The 27,974-nt window shown below is 46.0% G+C and overlaps 1 protein-coding gene across 1 annotated transcript; it reads left to right on the forward strand.

Annotated features, from left to right (window-relative positions):
• The first annotated feature begins 12,704 nt into the window (after positions 1–12,704).
• CIAO3 (cytosolic iron-sulfur assembly component 3) lies at positions 12,705–25,431 on the forward strand. The gene is made up of 11 exons (XM_066576633.1): positions 12,705–12,789; positions 14,651–14,746; positions 15,609–15,752; positions 16,951–17,083; positions 17,454–17,588; positions 19,188–19,306; positions 20,196–20,325; positions 20,442–20,514; positions 21,198–21,335; positions 21,798–21,955; positions 22,989–25,431. The coding sequence occupies exons 1-11, from the start codon at positions 12,724–12,726 to the stop codon at positions 23,225–23,227; spliced, it is 1,431 nt and encodes a 476-aa protein (XP_066432730.1). The 5' UTR covers positions 12,705–12,723; the 3' UTR covers positions 23,228–25,431.
• The last annotated feature ends 2,543 nt before the right edge of the window (positions 25,432–27,974 follow it).

The following is a 27,974-nucleotide window of genomic DNA, read 5'->3' on the forward strand; positions in this document are numbered from 1 at the left end:
TCGCACAAAATAATGTGCAGCGTGCTCTACGTTCCTGCGCATTTGTACAGGACCATGGCTGCGTGTTTTGGTTTTTTTTTGCGTGCGCACGACATGCTTGCACAATAAATACAGTAAAATACAATGAAACACACTCAAAAATGCAACGAACATTCCGCAAAAATGCGTGCAAATACACTTATGCTCGTGTGAATTTGGCCTAAAACTGTGATCCTTGTATTGTCACAGCAACTGTGATTGCTGAATTCATATTATAACCGTTTAATGCTCCAGGATGTACATTTACGTCATAGAGATTCGTGGTTTGCATGGAGGGGGAATGGGAGCTGATTCCACTCCATACAAGGTCGGTGCCGGCTGTTTCTTACAGCTGACACCCACCCGCAACAGCTGCAATCAGCAGCACCGCTGATCGGAGCTGTTAACCCTTTAAAAACCCACCGTCTATTCTGTCAGCGGCATTTAAATGCCCTGATCGATGTTCAAGGGTCCCAAACAACCTCCACGATAAGATTGTTGGGTACCGTGCAGTTGCCATGGTAGCCGGGGACCTTCTGAAAGCCCCTAGGGCTGCCATCCGTGGTGCGTTTCTGGTGTGTTTTCTGCTGATGGCTGAAAGGGAGGAATTATTTGGATTCACTTTCTTCTCAAATCTTGCGTAGAGCGGTGAGGCACATATACTTAATGATTGACAAGGTGTGATAGACATGATGATTATTTATAAAATGTCTATCGATTTGTATAGCCCAAATGTATTTTGCTGTTGTAATGACTTTCAGCTCTGAGGAGTTTAAAGGACACACACAATCTAATCATAGTATTTGCTAGACAATGGATGTCTGATCTAATGTTAGTTAAGTACATAGAAGTTACACAAGTTGCACAACCAGCCTCTAAGAGTTAAAGGGCCATAGTGTCGTGTATATCCTGTGTTTAACACTGAGTGTTTACCTAGCCCCCTTCCACTCCTTCACATAAGCTAGTTAAACAATGATTCATCACTACACGGTGCTGACTTCAGCTAGGACAAAAGTCCATACTACCTCAGCACATGGAAGGGGGTGGGCAGAGAGGTGGGGGATTCTATATGATCCGACAAATGAGAATCTTATATGTTACTGATGTAATCTGTTGCACGCCCATTGAAGGGCGGTTGTCATGTGTTATAATAAAAGGCTTGAGCCTCTACACATGGTAGAGACTCTCCCAGTTTTAGACCAACATTGGTGTCTGATCTGGTTCGATGATGTGTGCACACGATACTCGATTTGGAAGCGACAAAATACCCCAAAAGCCTGCTGGAGAAATCATAATCCAGATCAGTGGCGTCCCTGGGTGGGCGAGTGGATCTGTGAGGTCACAGCCTGGAACGTACAGAGATCGGCAGATGGCACGCAGAACTCAGGGGCCCGAAAATCTACAGAACACGGTAAGATTGCTTTATCTACCTGTGTCAAAGCTGGGTTCTGACTGCTTTTCTGCCTGTTCCTGATCCAGACTGGACCTTCACTGAAAGACAGGTCTGTCCACTCGAAAAATCACCACGTTACCTGTCTAGGGGTATTTTGTATGCTGTGTATATTATGTCTGAGACGGTTAAAAATTGTGTATACAAGACCAAGAGATAAATTCTGTGAGGGTTAATGTGTCGGGAGGGCGGACTCGGCTGTTTAAGTCTGAGGGAACACGCCAGTGACACGTGCTCCTAGGTAAACTAGTGTGAGGTTAGGAAGATTTATGATACGTATACTTACCTTTTATGATTGAGCGTGTTATGTTCTCATATGTGGAAAGGTATATACGCGGAAATATAGCCGTGGTGTCTCCAGAATATTGTTGAAGTTTTGGTCATTGAAAATAATCGTCAGTCTCTGTGTATAGCTAAATGTCCTGTCTAGATCGTGTACAAGGAGTGCTCTTGGGGATTACTAGTATATGGTGGGCTGTTATAAAGGTAGATGAGATATATACCCTGAGCCGTTGTGGGTATTCTCCAGTAATCCCGTCTGTTTGGTATTATAGAAAGAATGTGCAGTGTTTATTATTGGGGGGGGAGGGTGCTGATAAGAGAGTGGACTGAAGTTAAGCCACTAAGAGCACTTCTCAATTAACCCTTTCTGTTTACTTTGTCTTTCCCTGTGTTTTATAGAATTAATGCGTATTGTAATCTGAGTGGGAAAGAGGTTATATTGGAAGGATTTGAAGAAGGTTCAGGCATAGACGCAGGTTGTTTAGAGAATGGGGAGCAAAGTGAGCAAGGACAAAGGTCATAGAGCTTGTGATTTGGTTACTGAACAATGGGAAAGGACCAGGAAAAGTTGCAGAAAGAAATGTCAGGTCATGGACAGATAAGATAGGTTGTAGAAAGTTTTCAGAAGATGAGTAGGAAGCCCAGCAGAAAGAAAGGTGTTTTTAGATTGCTAGGAGGAGGTATAACGTAGTTAAGAGATTGAAGAGGGGAAAGCATGTAGTGGGGTATGTGTATTGCTAATGAACAATGTAATGCCTTTGTGTTCACTACAGCCCCTCCCTGTAATGGCGGCCGTGCTTGCAATGTTTACAATCCAACATAGTGTGACTCTGCAGTAAATGTAGTGAGGCCTGCCCCCACCCTGAAGTTACTTCCCCCCATGTGCTCACTTTCAGGGTGTGTGATGTTACTTCCGGTCCCTCCCCATCCGGGACCGGACCTGGGCCCGCCCCTTCCTCCTCCAGCGGCCATCTTGCCTCACCTGGAAGTGCTGCTACTCCTGGGCCCGCCCATTCCTCCAGCGGCCATTTTGCCTCACCTGGGAGATTTGTAGCCCCGCCCCTTTCTGCCTCTGGCGGCCATTTTGCTGCATTTGGGAGGCCTATATTCCCCAATGCCACTGTATCCAGTGCTAACATCATGATTGTCTGAAGTAAGGTTTTGTTTGACCAGACTTTGTTACGCTCCAAGATGTGGCCACTTTGGATGTGTGATAAGTTCAGGGAAACAAACCTTTGTGAAGATGCAGCTTGGGACATAGTAGATGACTAAGCTGGTTTATAGTGCATGGAAGATTGGAGTTGATGCATGGGGGGCAGAGACCGGGAATACATGACAGGGGACGCTCTCTCATGTTCCCAGGGGCTCTGTTTTCCACTGCCCGCTTCTCCAATGGATACTCAGACAGATGATGTTATGGAAGGCTCCTACAGATGGAATAATTTCCCTATAGTCACCCAGCAAACTTTTTTTCACGCAATTTGGTGAAGTAATTTAACTTTTTATGTGAAGAAAGAGGGATTGAATTGCCCAGAGTAGGATGTTAATTCATCCATATTCTTTAGTTTTTCTTTAAGTCTTTTGTATATTCTAGTGTCAGTCTACACTGAAGCTATAATTATATTCCGACAGGAGAGTAAAAGCTAAACGCTGGCCATACCCTGAAATACTATTACACTGGGTGACGTAAAATTTGAATCGTGTGGCGCCCCCTTGTGTTAAAAAATGCTAACTGCGACCTGAAAGGAAAAAAAAAATTTTTTTGTAAGGAGATTTTCGCTCAGACTTCGCTGTATACAATGTCACCTTGACCTACAAAGTGCTTGTTTTTGTGCCTCTTGGTTTACTAGTTTGAACGCAATTACTCTTTTTTTCCATTGAGTATTCCGCTTCAAAAGGGGGGAGGCAGAGGTGATCTGGGTCATAGATGATCTAGGTGTTGTAGATCAGCTATTGGGTTTAAAAAAATAAATAAATAAATAAATGGAATAAGATAACAAGACTCCGAGCCATGTGAAATAGAACATCAGCACGATTATTTAGTACTAATTCAGTAAGAAACTGCAGATATGCAAACAGTTATCAGAACCTCTGTTGATAATGCATATGTTGAGCTTTTTGCAGATGGTACCAGGGTGAGGACTGATGACTCCACATCGGATATGCAGTGGTCACACAACAAGATGTCCTAGAAGCAGAAGCTCTGCCTCCGCATGTCACAGTACAAGAAGCGGAATTGAAGGCCCTCACTGAGGCGAGTAGAGTGGCGAGAGGTAAGACCGGCAACCCTTTACACTGACTCCTGGTATGCATTTGGCATAGCTCATGATTACGGCCCAATATGGAAGGCCAGACAGTTTTTACCTTAGCAGGACAACCAATTGAGAATGGTGCAGCGGTACAGAGTCGCATGGAGGCCCTGCTTCTACCTGACAAAGTTGAGAGTTCGCACCGATTCCTACACTGGAGAGGCGAGAGACGACACCCTCGCTGACAGCGCAGCAAAGGCAGCGGCCCTCAAGCCGTGGAAGAAAGAAGAAAGATACTGACAGCATGAGTCAGTGGCAAAAACTTTGGACATTGACAAAAATTTGGACTTTGATATGCTAAAGACTTTTACAGTTACAAGCCAGCAAGGAAGGAAAGAATAAATGGACTAATATGGGAGCAGCAGAAACAGGACAGCGTGTGGTGAACGGTCAACAGCACTTGCCCACCACAGTTCCTGTATCCCATGATGGCCCAGCTGATGGACGGAAAGACCCACCTAGTAAAGCAGCACTGACGACGACGCTTGAAAGAGGTTGGGCGACTTCTGGGTTCTCTGTAACTGCTGCATCATTTGTCCGGTTTAGCATGATCTATGCCATGGGTAAGTCAGGGCAGAAGTAAATTTGCCACACCACACTTGCCTGGACCACTCTACCCATTTCAGGGATTGCAAATTGACTACGTTCAGCTCCCACTTGTTGGGAAGTATGAATACGTGCTTGTTGTTGTTGATGTCTTTGCAGGTTGAAGGCCGACCCTGTTACCAAGGCAAACAAGTAGGTAACCGCAAAGAAGCTCATGAACGAGGTAAACTGTGAATATGGGGTACCAGAAGTGATTCAGAGTCAGACAGAGGTATAAACTTCGCAGGTGAATGTAACATGTCATGTCTGCTCTGGGTGTATCCCAGGCCTTTTACATACTGTACCACCTTTAGTGTAGTGGAAAGGTGGAGAGACGTAGTGGCACGCTAAAAGTAAGATACTTAAAAATGACGCCACTTTGGAAAGGCTGTCATCCAATAGCCTTATACAGTGTTAGATATGAACCCAGGGGGGATTATACATTATCTCCCTACGAGATTGTTTGGGCTAGCCCCAAGGCTAGGTCGTTACTATCCTCAGTGGTTACAATTACAATCTGATGTGTTGACTGAGTATGTGATTTCCGTTGTTAAAGAACTAACCAAAGCCTATGCACAGGTGTTCTCTTCCAGACTCAGAGGCAGACACTGGGACACATATCTTGCAGCCTGGGGATTGGGTGTGCGTCAAGAAGTTCCTCAGGAAGCACCCTCCTGAGCCCCGATTTGATGGCCCCTACCAGGTGCTTCTGACTACTGCCACAGCTGTGAAACTAGCCGAAAGACTTACATGGATCCATGCTTCATACTGTAAGAAAGCTTCAGATCCGGGAGACCAGTCTTAGTTGTGCCAAAGACTTTACTCTGGTTAAGGCTAGTGAGAGAGGAGGGTGGCAACTGGAATCCTTAGTCGGAAGAATATGAGGGTATGGTTACCTTCTAGTATAACTCGTCCAATGCTCAAGTAGCCGCATATTCCTTCGACTATTGTACTGTGGTCCCGTGTCTAGGCGCAAGATCCCACCGCAGGCCAGATTTAGCTCAGTCCAGCTGGTTATATGACTTATATACCCGGGGAATACAATATGTTTGCGCCACTGATAACGTCTGGGGAGAAGACTGCCGTTATTGGGGATTAGTGGGATGGAACACAGGAATAGACTAGTCCTATAAACCGCGAAGTGCCTTAAATAAGAAAAATAAGAGCGGGAAATCCCTAATTAGTCGTATAACCCTCCTTGAGAATAATAAGGACAGCAGGTATTGGAAGGCTGAACTTAGTATGTTGCTTGGTTTTAATGCGGTTTTTACATTAACCATGGGAGATCCAAGCCCGGGGGACGGGGAGACTTATAGTCTGGGGACATACCGGTACGGGAGGACAGATCCCTTAGGGAAGTTTAAAATAAGGGGTATGGTAGATGCAGCCAAATGGAAGCCTTCACTTAGTCCCGTGCCCATAATTAACCCCCTCCGCCGTAAGATAAAGACCTTGACGAACATGATGATCATAGCCGACCCTACCTTTTGTGGACACCTTGACAGTAGCGACTGGCTACTCTGACCAGAATCTCTGGTTGGAGTTGATGAGGTACAATGCTAACAGGAGCAACAGGTCTAACTGTTGCGTGTGCGGTAGTGCCCGACTACTCTCGGGGATGGTCCCCCTAAATCTCCCTGTAGATGCTGAAGAGTGGTTTATTAGTCTCTTCACGAACATTTCCGCTAATTACACTGTCCGTGAGAAATGGAAGAAGGAATACTCTATAACTACTTAAGTGTTTTGCACCGGAGAGAGTATTACTGACTACCCTGGAAACTACACCTGCCAGGCAATTAGGCAGGGTAGAGGGAGATTTTTGGGGAACTCACCAATATTTCCCTTGTTTAAAAAAGATGAAGAGCCAGTTCCGATAATGCCAACCACATACGCTACCAAAGAAAAGGAGAAATGTACTAGTACTGTGCCTGCCCCGATCTCCTAAGATGGATTGTCAGTGGAATTCCCATTTGCCAAGGGATAGTGCAGAAGACCTTAGGTTCCGGCGAGGGCACACCCTGTGGGGTGTTAACTTGTACAGAGGGTATGGATGCCCGGAAATGAGCCCAGGGAATCCATGGCCTCCCTCTGAGGTGAGGTAGGGATCCCCCCCCCCTAGGAGTAGGGACTTACGGGCAGTGGGAAAACCCTGACGCGAGGGTGAGGCAACCTGGACGTGTTCACCATTAGGACTATCTCCAGGAGGGACATTGGTGTGGGTGAAGATTAGGGAGTCACACGCCGTGCGTACCTGTGCACGCTACTAGTATTGTAACATTATACTAGAGCGAGAAGAGAGACCCCTGGTGGTAGTTTTGATCTACACGTATACATTGACGTCATAGGATAGCCAAGGGGGGTACCTGACAAGTTTTAAAAATTAGAGACCAAGTTAAAACTAGATTCGAGTCCACTTTCCTGATCATTATGGTAAATAAACGTTGACTGGATTAATTATGTTTATTATAATTAGCAGTGGTTTATAAATTATACTAGAGACGCCTTATAGGGACTAGTCGACCAATAGGACCTACCTCGACTATGACTTTTTTTAAAATAGAGTGACCTTAGATATGACTTTAGCTAAAAAGGGGAGTGTCTGTAAGATGATAGGGGAGACTTGTTGTACCTACATCCTAGACGACACGTGACCCGCGGGTAAAGACGCAGTTGCCATTAAGAAGCTGACCGCACTAACTAAAAAGAGCTAACTTTTGGGACCAGCACTCGCCATGGATGAGCGGGTGGTAAAGGATCCTGGCACAGACGGGCGTCGCTGTTGTATGTGAACTGATGGTTACCTTTTCTGTTCTAGTCTGCTGTGTTATCCCCTGTGTCAGAGAGACCTGCGAAACTGATGCTGGAAAAGCCGCTCCCACCATGAGTTTGCTGGATGCATCCCCAGAAGGAGTGGACAAGTCCTACACCCCCTTGAAGACTCTAAAACGAACCTTCAACGCGCTCCAGTTATAGGCTCATGCGCAGAAAACTGTGAAAATTAGATAGAGAATTAGAGGATAGACATTTTAAGGGGGGATTGTGATAGACATGATGATTATTTATAAAATGTCTATCGATTTGTATAGCCCAAATGTATTTTGCTGTTGTAATGACTTTCAGCTCTGAGGAGTTTAAAGGACACACACAATCTAATCATAGTATTTGCTAGACAATGGATGTCTGATCTAATGTTAGTTAAGTACATAGAAGTTACACAAGTTGCACAACCAGCCTCTAAGAGTTAAAGGGCCATAGTGTCGTGTATATCCTGTGTTTAACACTGAGTGTTTACCTAGCCCCCTTCCACTCCTTCACATAAGCTAGTTAAACAATGATTCATCACTACACGGTGCTGACTTCAGCTAGGACAAAAGTCCATACTACCTCAGCACATGGAAGGGGGTGGGCAGAGAGGTGGGGGATTCTATATGATCCGACAAATGAGAATCTTATATGTTACTGATGTAATCTGTTGCACGCCCATTGAAGGGCGGTTGTCATGTGTTATAATAAAAGGCTTGAGCCTCTACACATGGTAGAGACTCTCCCAGTTTTAGACCAACATTGGTGTCTGATCTGGTTCGATGATGTGTGCACACGATACTCGATTTGGAAGCGACAAAATACCCCAAAAGCCTGCTGGAGAAATCATAATCCAGATCAAAGGGGGGGGGGGTTATATAAACAAAACTCCATGTTGCCCCTCCCTTGGGATAGGAGAGGCAGGAAAATCACAGCTCTTTTCTGCTGCCTGCTTCTACAGCAATTCCATAAAAAACTTCCCCTTAATTTTTCTTATAGGTGAACTTAAAAAAAGCCCACACTCACGTGTACATGCGAGTTTCATGCACATGCAATTTTTACATTTTGCCATTGAAACATGCAATTATTTTATTTTTTTTTAAATGCGTGAGAAATTGGATATACAGCAATGCGACTGGACTATATAAACTGGATCTCCGAAAACTTTTTTTAGGGCGCATTCAGAGGATCGTGTATCGGCTGGGTTTTCACGCCCAGCTGATATACGGCGTCCGTCTCTGCAGGGGGAGGAAGCTGGAAGAGCCGTGAGCAGTGAACTGAGCTCCCGCCCTCTCTCCGCCCCTCGCCCCTATTTGCAATGGAAGTGGGCATGACGGGGACGGAGCTATGCCTGGGAACTTAGCTCCACCCCTGCCCCCTCCCATTGCAAATAGTGGCGAGGGGCGGAGAGGGGGTGGAGAGGGGGCGGGAGCTCAGTGCACTGCTCACAGCTCTTCCAGCTTCCTTCCCCTGCAGAGAGGGATGCCGTATATCGGCTGGGCGTGAAAACCCAGCTGATATACGGTCGTCTGAATCCGCCCTTAGAGTTACAACCAAAATTCTCCCGTCTTTAACCAGAAGAAACAAAGATCCAACCCACAGACCCCAAATACAAACAACAAAACAGTCACCAACATCTACCCTTCCCAAGAAAGGGACCCCCTACCAGCGGTACAGAGCAAAATATCACAGTTTTACCTACCCATCCACATAACGAAATCTACACGCAAAAGACAGAGACAAGACGTTGAGGGAAACGACAGGGGAAAAAAACGGCAACAAAAAGGCCAAAACCCTCCCCTGATAATTTTGAGCCAAAATACTTGTAAAACATTAGGAATTTATAACCTATCAAATACAATCCAAACAAACAGGAAGTAGAGGTCCGGCCCGAAGGCCTCTCGTTCAGCCCAGCAGGGCCACCAGATTTGTTTCAGCTCTTTACTGATCTACAGAAATTTACAAGAAAGCCTACACTTCAAAGACATTTTTGCCGCTAAATGCTGAATAAAACGTGAGGGAGGCCTAAGGCTTACATGAAGGTGATAAATTCATACATGTTTTATATATAAAAGTATACGAGGGGCTGCTGATAAGTCTTCGGCTTTGCCCAGAATGAAACGAGTTAGGAAGATGAAACTTTACATTTATTCCACATACTCTCTACTGATGTCAACACACTTCTTACATCAGTATTCCAGGTTCTGTAAGCCTTGCCAAAAGAAGGATGTGCCTCAAACCAGTCATCCGTAGCAGCCATGGCATCAGAAATAGTGTGAAATTTGGTTCCATTGAGGTGTTTCTTCAGGTTTGGAAACAGATGATAGTCGGAGGGAGCTAGATCTGGTGAATAAGGTGGGTGGTCAACCAGCTGGAAGCCTAGCTCCACCAGTTTTGCCGTGGACGCTTGTGTAGTGTGAGCGGAGGCGTTGCCTTGCAGGAACAAGATTCCTTTGAACAGCTTGCCGCACCTTTTGGCCTTCAGAGCTGCCTTCAACTGGTCCAAAAGTTCAATGTAATACCTTGCATTGATGGTGGAACCATTTTGAAGGTAGTCCACTAGCAGCACACCCTCCTTATCCCAGAACACAGACACCATCACCTTAGTGGCTGAACTTCTTTGGGCGAGGAGAACCACTGGGCCTCCACTCTTTTGACTGCTTCTTGGTTTCAGGGTCATACAAATAAATCCAGGTCTCATCCATAGTGACCAGTCGATCCAGGAAGTTCTTATCAGTCCGGAAACGCTGACAAATGGACCACGAAGTTTTCACTCGCATGCTTTTCTGATCTCTTGTCAAACATTTGGGGACCCACTTTGCTGATAGCTTCTTCATGTTCAAATGTTCATGGATAATGACACAAACACGCTCACCAGAAATCCCCATGATGTCTGCTATTCCTGCAGCTGAAATTGGCCGATTCTCCAGTATGAGGTTGTGCGCTCCTCATCATTGGTGCTGAAGTGGCCCGCTTTAACCCCTTAAGGACCAGACACTTTTTAGGGATTTTACCTATGTGGCGGTTTTACTACCCTATTTTTTTTTCCTTTAGCTATCAAAATTATTTTAGCTGTGTTTTTTTTTCGTGAGATATAGGGCTATTTTTTAATATCTTTTTCACTGACTTTTTTTTCAGTTTTTTAGTTTTATTGGGGGTAATTTAATGCATTTGTGCTAAAATAAAGTATGAGCATGGTTTCCTCTATTTATTTCAGACGTTTTGATATTACTGTTACTAACAGCTGATAACCCGTTTCTGCCTCTGTTTGATTGCAGAGCAGGAGACTTAAAGCGCCGCTGTAATTTTACATACGTCAGGCTTTATGCCCAGGACCAGGTGCCGTAAATTTACAGTGCCTGGTCCTAAACGGATTAAATTTGGCAGCCCAGTTCTTAACTGTAGAATATGAAGGGCATTGATCCCCCAATGTCTGCCACATATCACCATCAATATCCTTTGCGGACTTTCCTTGTAGAAACAAGAATTTTATCACTCCTCTGCTCTCATTTGCGGTGAATATCGCCTTAGACTCCGCCATTTTGTTTTCCTGCGTGCCGAGATCACTGCTGCCATAAGCTACAAACACAACATTTTGAAAACATACATTAAACACATAAGCCAAAGACTTATCAGCACCCCTCGTATTTGTCTACAGGAGAGAGAAGAAACACAGAATAGGACACAGAGGACAAGATGGCGTACAGGAGACATTATGGCTTCTCTCACATTATCGTCATTTCCACTGCAGAATCCACTTCTGCTCAATGAGGCTGCCCTCACGCTTGCAAGAAAATTGCAAAATTTTTGTGCAATGCGAGAGTGTGAAAAAGCATTCACACGGGCGTTTTATTGCGGCTATTTTCTCGCAATAAAACGTCCGAAAATCGCGGTCATTTAAAATATTGGATTCCGACGCATGCGTTCAGATGGGTGATTTTCTGCCGCACAAAATCAGACGGCCAGAAAAGATAGCACATACACGGCCGATTCCAGCTCGCCGCTTTCACGCACGGCAGGAAAAAAAAGGTCTTGCCCTATCTTTTGGCTGCGATCAGCCAGCAGCTCCCATGAAAGTCTATGGGAGCAACCGGCAAAGGCAGGGACTTTAGCACGACCAGAGCTGCCTAAGGCCGCCTGCACACAGGCGGAAATCCCGCGGGATTTCCGCCACTGAAAGCCTGCATAGGATTGCATTACAATACGCACTCCTATGCAGACGGCCGCGGTTTGGCCACCCAAAATGCCGCGCGGCAAACAAACCGCGGCATGTCCTATTTCTGTGCGGGGCTCGCAGAGCCTCGCACAGAAACGTCACTCACCCGGCCACCGGCTCTGGTCTGCGCATGCGCCGGCACATGAAAGAACCGGGGCCGCCAGGCGCGGGTGAGTACACGCTCCTCCCTGCAGGCGCTGGGGTCGGGTCCCGTGGTGAGAATTCTCACCGCCGGATCCGACCCGTCCATCTGCAGGTGGCCTAACTCCCTCCCTTTGCCGGCAGCTTCCATGGGCTTCTATGTGAGCAACTATTGCCGCAAACTAAAGGGAGGGAATTTAGCATCAGTCATGCCAATACGCAACGCCTATTTATAAAAATGCGCCATATTTGAACGTTTAAATGCGCGCACACTCATGTGAATGACCGTAAAGAGGCACTACTTCTTCTACAGCCACTGGAGTAAGGGTGCCTTCACACTAGTGCTTTTTTCACGCGATTGTCAATGGGACTTTTTAAAGTTAAAATCGCAAAGCACCAACCTGCGATTTTTGGGCTATGCAATTTAAACATTTTTGCATGCCATTGACAATGGCATGAAAAAAAGCGCAAGAAAAATGCAAGTGTGAGGGAGCCCTAAATAGAGATAAAAACATGCCCCTGTAAGACATGCCCACACACCACGCTCCTTTAGCCTGGCTAGTATAGTTTGCTGACAGACCTGGTTCACAGGCATTAGGTTGGAGTTATGGTAGTAAATTCTCATGAAGAGATGTGTGACAGGAAAACCCCTCAAAACAGCGCACTGGCTGCAGGAGGAGCCGCATAACGGAGTATGAAAGTCTGGAGGTGCACATACTTTTATATACTGCGGTTGAGGACTTTTGCCTCCGTGTAGAGCGGGAAACCGCTTCACTACACACAGAACACTCCGCTTCACCTCACGCTACAGATTACTGTTCCCGCGCTAATGTACGCTTTACGGCAGTGTGGCAGCATGATCTCACTTCAAGTTTACGGCACAAGCGGCTGGGCCGTCGCTTTACGGCAGTGTGGCAGAAATGGCGTCTCACTTCAGTGGAGTGCTGCAGCTGACGGACCTGGATGATTTTATCGGCCCCTCACAGGTAACTTTATGGGGGCTGCTAAAAGTAACTGACAGGCTGTATACAGGGGTGTAAGAAGGCAGACAACCTGCGTGGTGACTGTCCTCTGATACTGAGCGGTATAGGAGGGGAGGATGGCCTGAAATATACTGGAAAACTGCATCACTAGCAATTGCCCAATGTAAAGTTACAGGAATAGTCTAGTTTACAAAAAAAAACTCCTGTTCCCAGAATACAGGGGTGCTTAAAGGGGTTACGATTTTATACGTGTTCTAATGTCTTGGTCTGGAACTTGTGGTGAAACTACAACTCCCAGCATGCCCTCACAGCTGCAAAATGTCAGGGCATGCTGGGAGTTGTAGTTTTACCATAGGTACTTGACCATTGAGAGATATATATGAAGAAAAAAAACACTCTTCCTTTCCATTTTCAGGATCTATGCTTGTTGTCAGTAAATGGACACATTTTTGTTTATTTCCATCCCAGCAGAGATCTGCGTCCGCCTTCACATCTGGTTGGAGACTGTGTCAGACCCGGCACAAAATGCTGGGAGAAATAATGCTGCATGCAGCACTTTTTCTTCCTGCAAAATGCAGACAGCTGTGGGGAAACTGAGCGGACCCCATTAAAGTCAGTGGGTCCGTTCGGTGCCATCATAAGAGGGCCGGGGGATTCCCCAAATGGAGCATGAGACTAGTGCCCAAAATGCAGTTGTGAAAGCAGCCTAATCCTTCACACAGAGCATTTGGTTGTGTTTCGCATCACCTCCGGCCGGCCAGATCCTCTCCTTCCTGTAATGGAGCGTCCATTCCCTGCATTCTCCTTCCTGCAGGTCAGTGTATCCGGTCACTAGTGACGAAGCGTTCACTGACTAGCAGGGAATGCAGAGCTATTGCTGAGACTGCGCATGCGTGCTGTGTCACCGCGAGAGTTCATATACTATTGCAGAGAGACGGCGTACATTGCCCTCCAGGAAAGAGAATGCCAGCAATGTACAGTTCGTCACAGAAAGAAGGGGATCCGGCCGACTGGAGGTACGGCGACCCAGGGGACTGCAGGAGCCAGGAGAAGATTCGGTAAGAAGACTTTCTGGGGAGGAATAGGTAAGTACAGGAATTTGTTTCTTTTTTCTAATGACAAAACCCTTTTACGGCCCATTGATATGGACATATGTGAGTTGTTCCCAAGATTCTCAGGCGTGACTCGTATCAGATAGCGCATGGGCACACATCTGAGTGCTGCCCGATGCCACGGCGGGCAGAGGTAACGTCATGTCCCATTCTGGTCCGTGATGCCATCGGTCCTTGTGAAAAAACACCCATCTGAATAGTCTAATTGGCGCTGTGTGCTGTCTGTGAAATACACGGATGGGAAATACACCCATGTGAATGGGCTCTAATAGTAAATGTCAGATGTGGGTACGGCTACTTTAGCTAGGATGGGGATCACTGGCTCCCCCGTTACACACGTGTGGGAGCCGCACCAAATCATTAATGTTTGGAATTTTCTGCAATATCCAATGGGACTAATCCTTTTCAAGGAGTTGTGCCAAGATGGCATCTCCTGTTTGTAGGCCCTGTTAGGACATGTGGACATCAGAGAGCAGGGTCCACCGCTCAGGATCCACCTTTAGGTCCCAGAATGGAAAGCCATCCCGGCGGACCTTCTGTTATCACAGGATGGTCATTTATATGAACGGCTGCCCTGTAATACTACATTCCCCCTGCAGCGGACGCTACACTAGACAGACCCCCAGCAGTGACCCACCCCTCCCTCGTACAGCCACAGGTGATATTTCTCCAGGAGGGACGAAGTGCTTCATGCTAATACCCCATGGGAGTAATTAATAACCACTATATGTGTTATGTTTGTTTTTCTGTAGGATTGCATAAAACCGATTAAAGTAGAAAAGAAACCTGGAAAAGCAGCGGCCAAGATCCGTATCGAAGATGATGGGAGTTATTTCCAAATCAGTCAGGTGAGGATGATGAGAGTAAAGAGGTGTACATGCTAAAGACATTTACCCCTTGTTCATGAAATACCTGATCGCTGGGGGTCTGACCGCTGGGACCTCCAATGACCCGCAGAACGGCGCATCTCAATGCACCGTGTAAATGGAGTGGCGGTGTGCATGTGTGATCACCACTCCATTCACTTCTATGGGACAGAAGGAGATTGCAGAGTGCATCAGTCTCTGCCTGCCCACAGAAGTGAATGGCGTGGCAGTCATACATGTGCACTGCCACTCCCTTAATCTGGGGTGCGCATTCTCAGGATCACTGGGGGTCTCAATGATCAGACATTTTATGACCTATTCTATGGGTGGGGAATAAATGTATTTAGTGGGAAAACCTCGGTAATTTTAACGCATTATTAACAAGCACCCAGACACCAGTGTGGTCCTGCAGCGTCATTTATCCCATGACATCACCGCTTTTTTCTGGCCTGGTGGCGTCCCATAAACAGGCCAGGGCTTCTATATTAGTCTGTATTGTGACATGTTTATGGGACGTCACCAATGGTGTCAGGGATCCTATTGGCGACAGCGGTCTTCCACTGCCGCAGTGGGGGAGCAGAGTATCAGAGATGGGTGAGTAGTAATACACATTTCATGATACATTATAAATAATCTCTCTATCGGAAACCCATTTAAAAATTTCTTGAGTTGTATTCTATTCCAGTTCTGTGCTGAATTGTCAGACTTTCTGGATTAGTGAATACTAGATTACAGATCTGAAGGAAAAGGGGTACAACTGCACAAAAATATAAAGGGAAGGGCAAGCGCTCCACACCCTAGACACATTACGTGAGCAGAATTGATGGAGGTGTCTGACCCGCAGGATGGCGCTTCCCAGAAGCTGGAGAAGGCGAAGATCACCCTGAACGACTGTCTGGCCTGCAGTGGATGTGTGACCTCCGCAGAGACCATCCTAATTGCCCAGCAGAGTCACGAGGAGCTGTATAAGATACTACAGCAAAACAAGGTAACGTGGATTACAGCCTCACAGCTGTGCAGGAAGCTGGGATTTGAGTTGTTGTTTGATGGGGCCCATGTCATAGTCAATGTGAGGGGGGGGGGGGGGGGGGGGAGAAAGAATGAGAATTCCATCATACAGCTCCTTGTGCAGGGGACAAAGAAGCTAAGATAGATGTGACCATGGAGGGGAGAGGTGATTGGGGCTACCTGTAGACAAGTTCCCTGTAACGCACATTTCTTAAAGGGATGGTACAAGAATCTACAGTTATCCCCTATTGCACTATACATTATGAGCGAAAAAACTATCAAGTTCAATTAACAAAAAAGTAAAAATGAGTTAAAGTAATACATTTAAAAAAAATTTAAATTTTTCCACGCATAATAAAAATTCCAAAGATATTTTGGTATTACTACTGCATCCGTAAAAGTGCGCTCTATTGGAGTAACATATTATTTATCACACACAGTGGACATCGATAGAAAGAAATAATTCCGGAAGTGGGCTTTTTTGGTCAGTTTGTCTTCATGAAGAATTTTTTTTTTAATAAAAAGCCATCAAAAGTTTTATGTACTCCAAAAGGGTAACAAAAGAAACTACAGGACGTCCCGCAAAAAGAACGAGCCATCACACAACTATGTCAACGGAAAAATAAAAGTTATGGCAGAAAATAATTTTTTTTCCTTTTTAAAGATAGAACAGCAAAAGAAAACTAATATAAACTTCATTATTGTAACTGTGCTGACCCATAACATTTATCATGTCGTTTTTGCCGCAGTATGTAACCGTAAAAACAAGACAACCCACCTTCAAAAATAATACATTTTGGAATAGTCCCCCCCCCCCCCCCCCCCCCCCCCCTATTTTTCAGTACATTAAATGGTACTAGTTACAAATACAACTTTTCCTTTAAAAAAACAAGCCCCCAGACATTTATTCTTCATGGGATAGGGAAAAAAAATGTTTGCTTACTGGGGGTCCAACTCCTGGAATATAGTCTAGCCCACCCATCTCCCTCTGTCCATATCCGTAAATGGAGTGGTGGGGATTCGTGCATCTCCAAGCCGTTCTCTTGGGGTATTTGGGCTGCACTGTCCTCGGGATGTCATCGATCAGGGATAAATGACTTTATTGGGAATATCCCATTAGGATAAACAGGTTTAATGCTAGATTTTCATCAAATGTAAAATGTTATTGTCTTTTTCAGGGTGAGGACCCCTTGCAGCATAAGCTGGTTGTGGTATCTGTCTCTCCACAGTCACGAGCCTCTCTGGCTACAAAGTTTAACCTCAGTATCCAAGAAACAGCACAGAAGTTGACTGCATTCTTCAAACAGTTGGGTAAAAAGCCAAATAAGTTCTTAAAGGGATTGTTTACCTTACATACCAAGGCCAATATCTGTCCATAGGGAGGTCATTAGGTGGTGGTGGGGTAATCGCATACTCTGTACATGTTCCCCTATGAGTCTTAGAGCTACAGCTTACCATTAGAGTATTTAATCAGTGGTTGCACAAAGCGAATAATCACTTTATGTAGCGTCAACAGTAAGTACACTTACTGTGACCTGGAGAAGCTGAGTGACTACCAATATGGCCCCAGTTACAGCAGTGATTTGTCATTCAGCTTCCTGATGCACAAGTCTTCCTGGCGAGCATCTCCCACCCTATTGTATAACTAGTTTATTTTTTTTTTGTTCTCTTTACTTTTTAGGGGTCCACTATGTTTTTGACACCACTTTCTCAAGGAACTTCAGCCTGTTGGAGAGTCAGCGAGAGTTTATACAACGCTACAAGCGCCAGAAAGAGGAGAAGGCGGCTCTGCCCATGCTGGCTTCAGCCTGCCCAGGTATGTAATGAAGGGGAGTACATATACAATTGCAAGAAAAAGTAGGTGATCCCCCTTTTAGCAGCAATCGCCTTCTCTAAGTGTTGTAGTTGAAAAGATGTATCCAAACAGTTTACAGGAGAATGTAAGGACAGCCAGCCATGACCTCAATATGAAGAGGTGTTGGATGATACAATAAGACAAAGACCCAAAGCGCACAAGTCAAGTCACTAAAGAATGGCTGAAAAAGATGAAGAATTGTGCTTTGGAATAGTCAACAGTCCTGACCTTAATCTAATGGAGATACCTGGACACTGACCTGAAGAGGGCTGTGCACATAAGGCATCCCAGAAATATTGATGAACTAAACCTCATTTGCAGATACAAGAGGCTTTTAGTGGAGGTAGTTGCTGCCAACTGGGGAGCTACAGATTATAAAATTCAAGGGTTCACTTACATTTTCTCCCTACAGTGTGGATGACTACAATGAAAGACATGAATGGTACAACTCCATGTTAGTTGCGTTGTTTTTTACTAGAGTTGTGATTTGGATAACAATAGGATCACGTTTGATTAGTAATTGCAAAAATCCAGGGAATTCCACAGTGTTCACTTATTTTTCTTGCAGCTGTTTGTTGGGGCCCTTTTACACAGGATGATCTGTCGGTGCAGATGCCCAACAGGCCGTCCCAGCGATAATTATTCCTATGCTGGCAGGTGGGGGATCGTGCCGATCCATCTCCATTCACAATAAACAGACAGTCGTTCATAAATAAACGACTGCTTGTTTACACGGGCTGATCCGTCATTTTGTATCCTTCATGCAGAAACTGAATTAGAAGTGAAAAGATTCTCATTAGGGCGAATATTTGCTGTGGAATCCGCGGCGGGCCCACAGCAAATACCGCCCATAGCATACTTGAATATTTGCGGTTTACGCAAGCAGAGGAAAAATCTCTGCATGCTCCATTTTTGCACAGACCGCTTCCATTGAAGTCAATAGAATCCTTCCGATCTGCAACACTTCTGCAATTGACACTGCGGAAAGGTTGCAGGTTCCGCGTCATTGCTAGGTGATGTGGGAAAAGCAGGAGTTAAAAAAAATAAATAAAAAATCTGTAGTGCGCATGTCCGGCGAGTCGTGCCGAGCACCCACGGTACAGATGAAAATGAAAGTACACTGAACGATTTATTGGACCTTGTAAAAGGGCCCTTAAAACACTGGCCACAAGATCCCAAGGAATCTCCAAAAGATACCCAAGGGAAAACGCTTCCCTTCAATGTATTCTATGAAGCAGCTGAGATTGGTGAAGACCTTTTCTCCTCCTTCTAGGGTCTCCAGTTGACTGTGCCTATACTGCAGTGAGGGCCCTGGAACACAGTTGTCAGACCTTTGCGTAGTTACATGACTGGTCCCTACAGAGTTTGTGATTATATACAAATGGGGAGCAGATAACAACATGGTTTCCATATCTAAACCTTTTTAAAGATCTCCTTCCGCAGCCAACCGGATTGCCACCAGAGTGCGCTTTTTGCTGCATCTTATTGACGTTGATAGTGGATTGTGATTTATTGACAATATACCACCTCTATGGAATTAAAACTTTTGCTCTCTTCTAGGTTGGATTTGTTATGCTGAGAAAACGCACGGCTCCTTTATTATCCCGTACATCAGTGTCGTCAAATCTCCGCAGCAGGTGATGGGATCGCTGGTGAAGGACTACTTTGCAAAGGAAAAGGTGAAAAATATGATCTTATCTATGTACACTGAATGGCCCCAATCTAGTAGCACGTTGAGCTATCTCATTGTGGTGTAGATTCTACTAGGCGATACAGGAATATCGGCCCCTGCGGACAGGAAGCCTCTTTAGTTGCTGCAGATGAGATGGCGGTACTGAAATGTTCTGATCAGCTGGCAGGAAGGGGTCATTGCTTCATGCTGTACAGGGCAGCAGGAATCTGGATCCATCTGACCAGGATATATTTTTCCACTGCTCAGTGATAGAAGTTTTGCGCCTTTTTTTTTTTTTTTTTTTTTTTGTGTCCCTGGAGTCTCATCTTTGTTTCTCAGACACAGTGGTGCTGGAATTGATCATCTGCTGTTATAGCCCATACGTGCTAAAGAATGGCGAGTTGTGTCTTTAGACACATTAGTTGGAGCACCAGCGATGTATTCAGGCGTAAGCTACTTACACGCATATTTGCAGTTGTAGTTGCGTTTTTGTGCATATTTTACTGTGTTTTTTGCGCAGTCTCTGCGTATTCGTACATGCAAAAAAACTCACGCATGCTTCCATTGAGTTCAATGGGCATTTAAATTTATTTTGTATTAACTGTTGCATAATACACACCAAAAAAGTTTTTTTATGCGACTGAAATACCCTGCATAAATACGTACATGTTAATTAACCCATAGAAATCAGCGGGTTTTATTCACTGCATATTTTGCCAGTGTGAATAAGCCCTAAAACTGATCCACGGAAATCACTTGTCACATGCTTTTATGCTGCACGCGGAGGTCACGGCTTTAATTTATACATAGGGAAACGGCAATAATAAAAATGGCGGCAGGGTCTAATACTGGAACCCTCCAGTGATTATGGGGTGTTTATATTCTAACCTCCACAGAAGGTAAAGCCGCATGAGATCTACCATGTCACAGTGATGCCGTGCTATGATAAGAAGCTGGAAGCCTCAAGGCCGGACTTCTTCAATGAGGAGTACGAGACAAGAGATGTAGATTGTGTCATCACCACGGGTGAGAGCTGCCGACTGAGCACCGAGCATCAGCTGGGTGCTATCGTGTTGTTGTATTTCGTGACTCGACTTATGGGACTTTTTTTTTTTTTTTTTTTCTTTTCCTTCTGTTTAAAGGGGAAGTGTTGCGCATGCTGGAGCAGGAAGAGATATCACTGATGGATATAAATCCCTGTCCCCTTGACACACAGTGAGTATTTAGTATTGTTATATTTATAGTAGACCATCTCCTAAATACTAAACTGCATCCATGGTGGCTCTCTGGTTATCACTGCTGCACTGGGGTCCTGGATTCAGATATGACTAGAGCTGCATTTGTAATTCTGCTGGTTGTTATTGGAGCCCTTCAACAATCTTGTTGTCAGACACATGCCTTAGGGACCTTTCACACGGGAAGGAATATGCCAAAGGACGCACAGCAAGCCACGCTAAATTCTGCATCAAAATCCACAGACCTGCGGACTTGACTGAGTCCTGCGGCACAATTCCATCCTGTGTGAAAGGTTAACAGCTTATCTGAGCTCCTATAATACAGGGGATACTTTAATGTTTCCTACATCAGATTGCAGTACAGTATCTGATGTGAAGGTAACACTTTCCATAGCGCATTTTATCCGAACAAGCCTAGTGCAGATATTGAAAAAGCAGGGAATGCTGGGAGATTTCAGCTCTGGAGTATACTAAACAGTTTATGTAACTTTTTTTTTTTTTTTTTTTTTTTTGTGGACCCCCTCCCTTCTCCCTTCCGCTTCAAGTTTTAGGAAACTTGTCCTGGAATGTGTTCTTCCTCCACAATTACATAATGGTAAATACACAGTAGCCTTTAAATGGGATATGAAGTAGTCTTGAATATGAAGGTTTGTGTCTCTACAGGTTCAGCAGCGTGGTGGACAATGAACCATCAGGACATGAAGGTGGAGGATCCGGTGGATACCTAGAACATATATTTAAATACGCAGCACAAGAACTCTTCGGCCTCCATGTGAATGAGATCAAATACAAACCTCTAAAGTAAGAGCTGCTCCACTATAGTTTCCTCCAGTGATGTCTGTACGTGTCATTGTTGGGGCATGTAGTAATGGTGACCCCTCACGTAGTTGGGTAGACTTGGGCCGCCTGCACACGGGCGGAAATCCCGCGGCGGGATTTCCGCCACTAAAAGCCTGCATAGGAGTGCATTACAGCACGCACTCCCATGCAGACGGCCGCGGCAAACAAACCGCGGCATGTCCTATTTTTATGCGGGGCTCGCAGAGCCTCGCACAGAAACGTCACTCACCCGGCCACCGGGCTCCGGTCTGCGCATGCGCTGGCTGCCCGACAGCCGGCACATGAAAGAGCTGGGGCCGCCGGGCGCGGGTGAGTACGCGCTCGTCTCTGCAGGCGCTCGGGTCGGGTCCCGCGGCGAGAATTCTCGCCGCCGGATCCGACCCGCTCGTCTGCAGGTGGCTTAACCATAGTTATCCTTCCCAGAAATAAAGACTTCCAAGAGGTGACGCTGGAGAAGGACGGGGAGGTGCTGCTGCAGTTTGCACTGGCTTATGGCTTCCGCAACATTCAGAACCTGGTCCAGAAGCTAAAACGCGGGCGCTGTGCCTATCACTATGTGGAGGTGATGGCCTGTCCTTCAGGTAACTTGGCTCACAGGGTCTCCTGTCGCAAAGAAATGATAGCAAAATATTACGTTGCTCTTATCTCAGATACTGGGGGCTTAATCTTCTCGCAATCTATTTGACATGGTTTTAATTTCTTATTAGACGTGCCGAATCATATTCTGACTCAGCAGATGCCACACATAGTGGTTAATTTGTACCCGAGCTGGGGTTCTAGCCCTCTCTTACAGTATGGCTGGGTTCTAGCCCTCTCCTCACCTTACACAATGTGGCTGGGTGGAGTTGTCTTTTTACCTTCCTTTGGCAGGGCTGGGTTCTAGCTTTTTTTTCTTTTCTCTCCATGTTAAGAGAAAATAGAGATGAGCGAGCATTGCCTTTAGCGAGTACCTGCCTGCTCGAGACAAAAGGTTCGGCTGCCGGTGCGAGTGACAGGTGAGTTGCGGGGGAGGGAGGGAGGGAGGGAGAGAACTCCCCGCTCTCCCCCGCCGCCGGCAGCCGAACCTTTTCTCTCGAGCGGGCAGGTACTCACTAAGGGCAATGCTCGCTCGAGCAATTGCCCTTAGAGAGTATGCTCGCTCATCACTATTTCCTAACCTAGGTTAGTGTTTCTCTCTTCCCCCCCCCCCCCCCCCCCCCCCCCCTGTTTTTTATGGTGGAACTACATTGTTAATTTTTCCTTGCTTTACGGTTTAGCTCAGCTCTTTTTCTTTTATTTCCTCCTACTATTGCAAGACTTGGTTCTAGCTACTGTATTTGATCACTTTATGGTACAGCCAGGTTCTAGATATTGCCTCACTTTATGGTACAGCTAGGTTCTAGATGATGCCCCATTTTATGGTACACAGCTAGGTTCCAGCTTTTTATTTTTTCCCTCTTCCACACTATGGCAAGGTCTAGGTTCTAGCTCCTTTGTCACTTTACAGCAGAGCTGGATTCTGGATGTTTCCTCAGTTTATGGCTAGGTTCTAGCTCTTTTCTTTGTTACAGATGTTACAGAAACTTTTACGTTTCAGTCACTTTCTTCCACCACAACTAACTTTATTTCTATTAGGCTGTTTGAATGGAGGCGGCCAGATCCGTGCACAAGGAGAGGCCACTAAGGACCTGCTGCAGAAGGTGGAGCAGCTCTACATGTCTGTGAGGACGGAGTTACCGGAGCAGAATGGCCGAGTACAAGAACTTTACACGCAGTGGTTGGGAGGGGAGGAAGGCCCCGGGGTGCAGGAGGTGCTGCACACAGAGTACCACGTTGTAGAGAAGATCACTTCTGGCCTCACTATGAAATGGTGATTCAAAGCCTGACCTTTCTAAATTGGACGGACTTAGCAAATGAATCTTGAAAGGTGGGTATATATGTATACTTGCCCTTCTGCTGCAGCTTGTGTAGTGACTTGTGCATTGAACAGTCTACGTAGGGTTGAAATATGCATCTGTAACTACTGCCTTACTTTTGTTTCTTTGTACTGTGCTCTTTTGTGTTTTAATCTCTTCCAGCCCCAGGGTGTGTATTTACACTCTGGGTGAGAGGGGGTAATGCAAATGGGAGAACACTTGTGTCCTGTGGGTGGTGCCACTCAGAAGCTCAGCCTGTGCAGTCTGCAGCAGTTGCCAACTGTGACTGACAGTCGACTTCCTGGCGCAATAGTAGGGATTGAGAACACTGATCCCTGCTGTTAACCCCAATAAATGATGGTAAAAGCTGAAGAGGGAGGGCACACTGTGATATCATCGGTCCACTGCCATATAATTGCGGAGGACCGATGGGTTGCCATAGCAACCAGACACCGGTAAGTGGTATTTGGAGCTGCCATGGCTTATGATTGCTATGAAAAGTGATAATGCATTGCAGTACAGAAGCACTGCAGTGTATTATCAGGGCAACCATAGCATCGCAGGTTCAAAGTGCTTACAAACACAAAAAAACCTTAGTAAAACAGGTTTAAAAAAAAAAAAAAAAATCTATGTGCACTTTCCCCTCTTCTTAAAAAATAAAAGAATTAAATAAAAAAATAAAACACGTTTGGTATTGTCACATCCGTGACTGCCTGTACCATTGAGCACACATTTTAGCCAAAATGACAAATGCTGTAAAAAGGAAAGAAAAAAAAATATATTGTGTAAGAGTGGAAAGACTTGAATACATATAATTTGGTCTTCTCAGAGTTGTATCAACATGCAGAAAAAACTTATTTATAGTGTTGAGAAAAAAAGGCAGAATTAGTGGAGTTTGTTTGTTCAGTTTTTTTTATTTTTTTTTCTCCCGTCCTTCCAAAAGAAATGAAGTTGTGCATATACTAGATCTACCTAATATATGGTACTAATAAAAACTACATCACGCCCCGGAAAAAACAAGCCCTCCCTATGGCCATGTCAACGGAAAAATAAAGTTATGGCTTTTGCAACGTGGAGCTGAAAATTCCCCCAAACTGTTGCGTTTTTAGGTCCAATATAGTTTGTGTTACAAAGTGGGTTAATGGAATTCTGTGTGAACGACTGAAACTTCCAGTATTACTTTTTAGGCCCTGTTAGCACAGCGCTATTTGCTGTCAATTTGATACAGAATGTGAACTGATTTCTACGGCGTGTCTGCGTCCACTATGCATCCCGCTTATCTGAACGGCAATCTGTGCCGCAATCTATATGATGCAGATTTGAAATCTGTGTCCCAGATAAAAAAAAAAAAAAAAGGAAAAAGCCGTGCCTCATCACGTCTATACGGATTCTGCATCTGGTCCCAGGGGCGTAGCTAGAGGCTCATGGGCCCGGGTGCAAAAGTTTAGCTTGGGACCCCCTTCCAGACCCGTCCACCCACCACTCCTTTTCACAGCTACTCCTTGTATATCACTTTTAGCTACATTACTGTTTTTTTTTAATGACCCATCAATGGATCATTAGTAATCAGGGGTTTTAGATTTTTAAAACATCCAGAACACAAGCCTCAAGGCACGCTTTGCTTCCCCAAGAAAGAAAAAAATAATTCTATATACACATACATAATACAGGCACACATACATTGGAGACAGCATGAGCTAACTTTTATAACATGTTAGGGCTCATGTCCACGACCAGGTTTTCACCACGTATTATGCACACGTGGTAATCCCAGCATGCTCTCTTTCTCTGCGTACCACGTAACGTGAGCCCTGTACACTTGTATGATACGCTGCCCATACGCAATACATTGTTTCCATACACATTGTCACTCTAAACAGAGTGGGGAATTAAAAAAAGAATCACCCTGTGCATGTGCAGTGCCACACAAGGCCATATGTGGTCCCTGCCGGCAGCGTGCATGGCTGGGAAATGTGTGACATGCTGGTGGTCTCCCACAGTGTTGTAGGCTTACGGCTGTGGCATTGGCATTGAGCCCTTAGTCACCAATACAGCGGCTCGGTTCTAGCATACCTCTAATAGTGAAGTCAGGTGCCAGCTCGCTGAACCCCCCTCAGTCACCCCCACTACCCATCACACAGAACCCCCCTCACTCACCCCCACTCCCCATCACACAGAACCCCCCTCACTCACCCCACTCCCCATCACACAGGACCCCCCTCACTCACCCCCACTCCCCATCACACAGAACACCCCTCGTCCCCCCCACTCCCCATCACACAACACCCCTCACTCACCCCCACTCCCCATCACACACAGAAGCCCCCTCACTCACCCCCACTCCCCATCACACAGAACCCCCCTCACTCACCCCCACTCCCCATCACACAGAACCCCCCTCACTCACCCCCACTCCCCATCACACAGAACCCCCCTCACTCACCCCCACTCCCCATCACACAGAACACCCCTCGTCCCCCCCACTCCCCATCACACAGAACACCCCTCGTCCCCCCCACTCCCCATCACACAGAACACCCCTCACTCACCCCCACTCCCCATCACACAGAACCCCCCTCACTCACCCCCACTCCCCATCACACACAGAAGCCCCCTCACTCACCCCCACTCCCCATCACACAGACCCCCCCCCCTCACTCACCCCCACTCCCCATCACACAGAACACCCCTCGTCCCCCACACTCCCCATCACACAGAACCCCCCTCACTCACCCCCACTCCCCATCACACAGAACACCCCTCGCCCCCCCCCCCCCCCACACTCCCCATCACACAGAACACCCCTCGTTTCCCCCACTCCGCATCACACACAGAACACCCCTCCCCCCTCTTAATCATACCGAGGACGTTCCCTCTCACTGACTGCACTTACTTTCACTATGGTCTCTGCGCAGGCAGGCAGCCTCTCCTACATCGGTGCTTCCTCCCAGGACCTCCGCTCAGACCCCTCCCCCATCTGGTTCTCCAGCACAGAGATCATCAGTGGGGAGGAGTCTGAGCGGAGGTCCTGGGAGGAAGCACCGATGTAGGAGAGGCTGCCTGCCTGCGCAGAGACCATAGTGAAAGTAAGTGCAGTCAGTCAGTGTCGTGGAAAGTAAGCCCCGTGGGCCCCCAGGGGCTCAGGGGCCGGGTCGCAACCGCACCCCCAGCACCCCCTATATGTACGCCAGTGTCTGGTCCCCATTCAGTGTAGTTAATCTGCATGCCGATCTGTGGATGCGCCAATGCAACTCAATATCAGATATCAACCAGCAGCAGCAGCAAGTCACGCAGATTTCTGATGCTGATTTCCATTAAATTCTTTACATTCAGGATTTTCATGTTCACAATTAAAATCCACGTTTAAATTTCCTATTTTCTAATGGAAGTTAGGACGATCGAGAAATCTACCTTGGGGCCTATTCACATGGGCGATTTTTGGTTAGTGAAACACTGACCATTTTCCTTTTTTTTTTTTTTTTTTTAAATGCTTAAATGTGTTTCCTACAGTAACCTACGTTTAACCCTTTCCAATCCACTGTCTGACGTCTAAAGACATTCTGATTGAAGGTTGCACAGCTTCCGATGTCGGAAGACGCCCGGCAGGATATTCTTACTGTATACTACTGGCCACTCTGTTGTCGGGGCCTCTCCAGCATCTCACTTTACGCAGTACTGGCTCTAGCCAGCAGACAGTGCCATTGCATAATGGCAGAAAGGGAAAGCCTGAATCAAAAATTGGATTGCAAAGGGTTAAAAATGGGTTGCATGGCATGCGGGGGCGCGATACCATTTTTGAACTCTCCCATAAAAAAGAATGGGCAATTCCTGAGGAATCGCACAACAATATCACATGCAGCGATTGGTCACACTCAGACTATTGGGCTGAGTGGAAAATTGCATGTGTGAATCGCCACATTCAAGTGAACGGGTTCTTTTTTCTGTACAAGTTCTGTCCATTATGTTGAAAAAGAGACCTATAGTCCTATATACTATATTTAAACTATAGTTCTCCGTTATCAGCCACTTCAGGGTTGGGAAAGGCTGACTGCAGTATTCTCTAAATCTGGAGGACTCCCTGCTCCCCTATGATCAATGCGTTATATCACACATGTGCAATTTTGAGATGCATTTACAGACATGGATTAGACTTGATATCAGCTCCTCTTATAACGACGCCGAACATCTACAAGCTGCGGATCTAGTGGTTGTGACTGAGGGAATTTCATTGTATATAAAAATATTTTAATGTTTGTTCAGATTAATATAAAATATGTAGCAATATGTCTGTAAATCTATACAAATGTAATTTCTGGAAGTTGTGACTTTGCACTATTGTTATAACTGTTCTCCTACTGGAGGCCGTCCATATATAGTGACTGCGTATTTTTACAGTATGTCATGTCTGTACTATTAGCAGGGATGCAGCAGTGACACCAGCAGCTGGAAGAAGGTACTGCACTTATTCTGAGACGCCGCAGTGTTTCACCAAAGAAATGCACTTGGAAGCGTGATGCAATGTTGAACTCCGAATCACGGTGGCGTGATATTCTGGCCTCTCCCTGCCCTCTGCATCTTTCTTATGTATAGAGAGCTGTCGTTCTGCATGCAGCAGGCGGGGATGGGCTAACATAGCCCGCCCTCCGTGACTTGGAGCTCCACATCGAGTCACGCTTCAAAGTGTATTTATTCTGAAACCCCCTAG

Source organism: Eleutherodactylus coqui, chromosome 8 (genome assembly GCF_035609145.1).
Source record: "Eleutherodactylus coqui strain aEleCoq1 chromosome 8, aEleCoq1.hap1, whole genome shotgun sequence".
Lineage (NCBI taxonomy): Eukaryota > Metazoa > Chordata > Amphibia > Anura > Eleutherodactylidae > Eleutherodactylus > Eleutherodactylus coqui.

Coding starts and splice junctions, on each gene's coding strand:
- CIAO3 (XM_066576633.1), top strand. CDS start 12,724: ATGGCGTCTCACTTCAGTGGAGTGCTGCAGCTGACGGACCTGGATGAT. Junction 20,515..21,197: donor CCCTGTCCCCTTGACACACA/GTGAGTATTTAG, acceptor GTGTCTCTACAG/GTTCAGCAGCGTGGTGGACA. Junction 21,956..22,988: donor GGTGATGGCCTGTCCTTCAG/GTAACTTGGCTC, acceptor TATTTCTATTAG/GCTGTTTGAATGGAGGCGGC.